General features: G+C 47.5%; 1 protein-coding gene across 6 annotated transcripts in view; it reads right to left on the bottom strand.

Moving 5' to 3' along the window:
• Window positions 1–449: 449 nt before the first annotated feature.
• Window positions 450–5,778, bottom strand: part of LOC105527986 (chromosome unknown open reading frame, human C12orf65) — a 26,697-nt gene continuing 21,368 nt past the window's right edge. For all 6 annotated transcript variants that reach the window (XM_011964527.1, XM_011964526.1, XM_011964528.1 and 3 more), the window contains 2 exons: window positions 4,918–5,227; window positions 450–2,103 (listed from right to left, as the gene is read on the bottom strand). In XM_011964527.1, coding sequence (XP_011819917.1) covers window positions 1,885–2,103; window positions 4,918–5,208 — 510 coding nt within the window. In that variant the 5' untranslated portion in view covers window positions 5,209–5,227 and the 3' untranslated portion in view covers window positions 450–1,884. The remainder of the gene's footprint in view (window positions 2,104–4,917; window positions 5,228–5,778) is intronic.

Below are 5,778 nucleotides of genomic sequence, written 5' to 3'. Positions count from 1 at the left end.
GAGTTTGGGCTGGGGAAGGGTCTTGTACACTTGCAACAGGAGGTGTGAAATGAGCCCTGCATTGAATGTGTAAGTGTCCAAAGCGGTCACTGAGGTGAGAAGAGCCTTCATTGGCAGCCTCAAAGTGAAAGGTGTGCTTGAATGTATGCACTGCACAAGCGGCCTAGGCTGCTGGACAGACTGCAGAACTGAAGCAGGCCCTGCAACTGGCAATCTCACAATGGCCTTCTCACCTCCCAGTATTTTTCCCTATTTGTTTTCTAGGTGGACTCCAGAAGAGTTCTAACAAGCCAAGTTATTAAGCATGGCTTTAAAAAAAACAAAACCAACAAAACTCTAAGGTCAAATCCAGCTTGAGTAATGTAAATTTATAAGCAATCAGATTCTGGAACCTCACCTTTACAAATCTTGCAAATGAACACACAGGGAATATATTTCTACATCAGAGGCACAACTGGGCATCATGCAGCCTAGAAGCTAATGGAGCACATGGACAAGGAACGGAGCCTTTAACTCTTCCAACCATCTTGTTTTTTTTTTTTTTGAGACAAGAATCTTGCTCTGTCACTCACGCTGGAGTGCAGTGGCACAATCTCAGCTCACTGCAACCTCCGCCTCCCGGATTCAAGCAATTCTCCTGCCTCAGCCTCCCGAGTAGCTGGGATTACAGGCACGTGCCACCATGCCTGGCTAATTTTTGTACTTTTAGTAGAGACAGGGTTTCACCATGTTGGTCAGGCTGGTCTCGAACTCCTGACCTCGTGATCCACCCCGCCTCGGCCTCCCAAAGTGCTGGGATTACAGGCATGAGCCACTGCGCCCGGCCCTTGTTTTCTCTTTTACTGTCTTGAGCTGACATCGGGATAACTGATGTTTAAGTGTCACTGGGCAGCAGCTTCCCAGCAGATGAGAAGTTGCCACCAAATGCTATTAATGTTTGACTCAATTCTCCAGTTCTCCATAAAAACTGACTTTACTAATTTAAAAAAAAATTTATTATTACAAAACAGATACAATCACACAAAGGTACAACTTGAAATAGGGGTACACCCTTCTAACTACCACCCAGGTGAAGAAATAGAACTTTGTCAGGCACCCCAGAGCCCCTCCAAGTGCCTCATCACAGTGACAACTCCTTTCTTCCCTCTAGAAGTAGCCATTATCCTTGTAGAGTACTGACTCTGTGTTTATCGTTTTATCTTATTTTTTAAGAGACAGGGTCTTCTGTCACACAAGAACAAGTGGACAGGTGGAGTGCAGTGGTGTTCATAGCTCAGTGCAATCTTGAGCTCCTGGGCTCAGGTGATCTTCCTGCCTTAGCCTCCCAAAGTGCTGGGATTATAGGCGTGTGTCATTGTGCTCAACCTAGTTTTATTTATTTACTTTTTCTGAGACGGAGTCTTGCTCTGTCACCCAGGTGTTGCCCAGGCTGGAGTGCAGTGGCGCAATCTCAGCTCACTGCAACCTCCGCCTCCCAGGTTCAAGCAATTCTCCTGCCTCAGTCTCCCAAGTAGCTGGGATTACAGGCACCCACCACCATGCCTGGCTAAGTTTTTGTATTTTTAGTAGAGACGGGGTTTCACCATGTTGGCCAGGCTGTTCTCAAACTGCTGACCTCAGGTGATCTGCCCGCCTTGGCCTCCCAAAGTGCTGGGATTACAGGTGTGAGGCACTGTCCACCGTGCCCACCGAGTTTTATTCTTGAGTCGTGCATGTCTCTGTTCACTATAGTTTAGTGCACCATTTAAATAACTTTGTTGTCTTTTAAGTTCATCAAAAATATTTCTTTTGAAGCACTGTAATAATGCTGGTGATGGAACTCACCGCCATTATTCCCTGGGAGCTTCTGGCGGATTCTGTCAGTTGGAATCTGTAATTCTTTTCTCAGTGGACCTTTTTACTTGACTCCCACAGTTCTTTCAGTAGCTTCTTTTTTTCCAGGGTCTCCTTTGCTCTTTTTTTCCTTTCTTGTTTTTTCTTCGCTGCTTCTTGTTTTTCTTTGTGAACAGGACTGTTTTCACCATTGTAGAAAACATCTACTTTCTCTTGTAGGATTTTCCGAGCTAGCTTTCTGTTCTGATCAACTGATCTTGTCTGATGGCACTGTAAGAGATAATATTTTATAATGTGAAAACCACAGGATGTTACAAAACAGACACGACCTCAGAAGTCATTAAATTCAACCTGTTCGCTTATTTATTTATTTATTTATTGAGACAGAGTTTCGTTCTTGTCACCCAGGCTAGAGTGCAATGGAGTGATCTTGGCTCACTGCAACCTCTGCCTCCTGGGTCCAAGCGATTCTCTTGCCTCAGTCTCTCAAGTAGCTGGGATTACAGGCGCATGCCACCATGCCCAGTTAATTTTTGTATTTTTAGTAGAGATGAGGTTTCACCATGTTGGTCAGGCTGGTCATGACAACCTGTTCGCTTTATAGAGAGGGACAAACCTGGAAGGCAAAGCCCCTTATCAGGAGTCCCCATGAGTCAGTAGCAGTGAAGAGCAGCCCCTTTCCTGCCTCTGCCCCGTGTCTCACACCCTTGCTGTATTATGTGGCTTTCACTGTGATTGTTTTAATCTTAGGAGTGCTATTTTGTTTAGAAGCAACAGTGGCCTTCAAATAACTTAAAGTCCCAAAATAATTATAAAAATATCAACTATGTATCTAGCTTGTGGCCAGTGAAGAACCACTTTGTGTGCACCATTCATAAGCATAAAGTTCTGTCTGAAGGAAGAAAATAGCATCTTTATTATTAGTCAACCATAACTCATTCACTATGTAATGCCTTAGTTATTACAGGTGAGTGCCTTGCAAAGCTGTTTGATAAAAGATACATCCCAAGCCAGGCATAGTGGCTCACACCTATAATCCCAATGCTTTGGGGGCTGAAATGGGAGGATCACTTGAGGGCTGGAGTTTGAGACCAGCATGGGCAACATAGCAAGACCCCCCATCTCCACCAAAAATGTAAAAATTGGGTGACCGGACACGGTGGCTCATGCCTGTAATCCTAGCACTCTGGGAGGCCAAGATGGGCAGATCACTTGAGGTCAGGAGTTCGAAACCAGCCTGGCCAACATGGTGAAACCCCGTCTCTAGTAAAAATACAAAAAAATTAGCTGGGCGTGGTGATGGGCACCTGTAATCCCAGCTACTCGGGAGGCTGAGGCAGGAGAATTGCTTGAACCCAGGAGGCGGAGGTTGCAGTGAGCTGAGATTGCGCCACTGTACTCCAGACTGGGCAACAGAGCAAGACTGTCTCAAAAAAAAACAAAACAAAAAACACTGAGTGTGGTGGTGCATGCCTTCAGTCCCAGCTACTCAGGAGGCTGAGGCGGGAGGATTGCTCGAGCCCAGGTGTCTGGGGCTACACTGAGCCATGATTGTACCACTGTACTCCAGCCTGGCTGACAAAGCAAGACCCTGTCTCTTAAAAAAAAAAAAAAAAAAAAATTATGAAATTACGGTGAAAGAATAATACTGAAAGCAAGTTTGGAATGAGTTATGTAAAATAGGTTAAACAAAAATTAACTCTCATGTTTCAGAATTTTGTTACTCATGAATGACACTTTTCAAGGAGGAAAAGTGATTGAGGTTTTACATGATATGCTCGTGGCTCAAAAACCTAGCTGTGAAGTGCAGCTGTTAGGTACATGGACTTGGGGTATGGTTTGAACTACTAAGTGGCAGGACCTTGGGCAGGTCACTTAGCCTCTCTGTGTCCCAGATTCCACACCTGTACTGTGATGGAAATAATGAACATGGAGTTATGGGGACTGCAGAGTTAATGCTGCTTAGAACAGTTCCTCCCACACGTTTCCATGGTCTGTAAGTATCTGCTGCCAGTATCATTATACATGAAACACTTGCCTTGGCTATCTCTTTTCTGTGCTGCTTCCAGTCCATGAGGCAGATGGACTGGGAGCCCCTCTGATCAGGCTTGTCTTTTTTTTTTTTTAAGAGGGAATCTTGTCTGTTGCCCAGGCTGGTGTGCAGTAGCGTGATCTCGGCTCACTGCAATGTCTGCCTCCAGGGTTCAAGCGATTCTCCTGCATCAGCCTCTTGAGTAGCTGGGATTACAGGCACGCGCCACCACGCCCGGCTAATTTTTGTATTTTTAGTAGAGATGGGGTTTTGCCATGTTGACCAGACTGGTCTTGAACTCCTGACCTCAGGTAATCCACCCACCTCGGCCTCTCAAAGTGCTGGGTTTATAGGTGTGAGCCACCGTGCCTGGCCTTTTTATGTAAAGAAGGAAGACTCCCATAGGCAGCTGTGCACAGCATTTTTTCTTCTAAGGTTGGAAAATGCCTGGCCTCCATGATCTCACCCTCAGTCCTCTCTGTCCAGAAGGGGAGGTATCACCGACATTTACCAAAGGGGACAGAGAGGCATGGAGGACGTGGCCACGCTAATGTTAACCAGCCAGGACAGCTAAGGGCTGGGACCCCTAGCCGACAACCCAGGCCTGCTTGCTGCCTCCTCAGGGACTTGGAGCCCACAGCAATGCTGGGGATCTCAGCAGCCTTCCTGAAGTGGGAATGGATTTGAAAGAACCATGCTGCCCGGGCGCCTGCCTTTATCAGCCACTGCTTAGCTTTGTCAAGATGTTGCTTCCGGGGCAGCAGCCAAGCACCAGTGCTGCCTGCCAAATTCAAGGATGGCAGCCATACCCTGGCTCCAAAAGATCCTGGAAGCAGGCTTCCCAGGCTGTTGTAGGTGGTTCTGCCTTAGGGAGGAATGGCTCAGGGATGGGACGAGATCTGCAGTGCCCTCTACTGCCTGGCTGGTAGAGGGTGGCCCGAGCCAGAAAGAGAATGCCCTTCAGCTGATCCCATTCAGACTTGGGAGAAATCTCTGGAGGCTGTGAGACCCTTGGGCGGGGCCTCTCCCCTCAGCGGCCTTCTGTTGTCTACCTTTACAACGATGCCTGAGGGGATGTGCTTCAGCACCACACAGTTGCTGGTTTTGTTAGTTGCCTGGCCCCCTGGACCGTGTCCTTTCACAAACTGCTCTTCGAGCTCATTCTCATCCAAGGAAAGCAGTGCAGGGTAGTCCTTCTTGCCTGCCATCTGGACCAGAGTGACAGCTATTCCTGGGGATAACAACGTCAGCTTCTCCCAAAGCCGGAGTCCCCATGGCGCCCGGCATATTCGGGTCAGTGATGTAGGAAAATGAAATAAACCCGTGGTGCTCTTGAGGAACATGGCTCTGCTGGCTGAGGACCTGGGTTAGATGAATAAGGAGGAGAGCTTTCAGAAAGAGGCATCTGCCCTCAAGATTGTGCTTCAGATTTGAAGACAGCTTTTTATAAAGCAATTCAAATGATGACCCATCTGTTACCAAGGGAATTTAGGAAATGGGTGGAGACACATTATTCAGCAAGACACCCCTCTCCTCACCCTTGCACTGTCTGCCATGTTACCAGGACATGCCCTGCCAGCTAATACATATTTTCTTGCAATAGACCAAAAATATCTTCTAAGCACCCAGGGGTGCTGTTTTCTCAGGAAGGAGAGGTTTTGAGTGTGAAATTCAGGCCGGGCGTGGTGGCTCACGCCTGTAATCCAAGCACTTTGGGAGGCTGAGGCAGGTGGATCACAAGGTCAGGAGTTTAAGACCAGCTTGGCCAAGATGGTGACACTCTATCTCTACTAAAAGTACAAAAATTAGCCAGGCTTGGTGATGGGTACCTGTAATCCCAGCTGCTCGGGAGGCTGAGGCAGAGCCACTGCACTCCAGCCTGGGCAACAGAGCGAGACACTGTCTCAAAAAAA

The sequence above is a fragment of the Mandrillus leucophaeus genome, unplaced genomic scaffold (assembly GCF_000951045.1).
Source record: "Mandrillus leucophaeus isolate KB7577 unplaced genomic scaffold, Mleu.le_1.0 Scaffold7, whole genome shotgun sequence".
NCBI classification, from domain to species: Eukaryota; Metazoa; Chordata; class Mammalia; order Primates; family Cercopithecidae; genus Mandrillus; species Mandrillus leucophaeus.
Note: the sequence above shows the minus strand (reverse complement) of the source record. Positions and strands in the feature narration are given on the sequence as shown.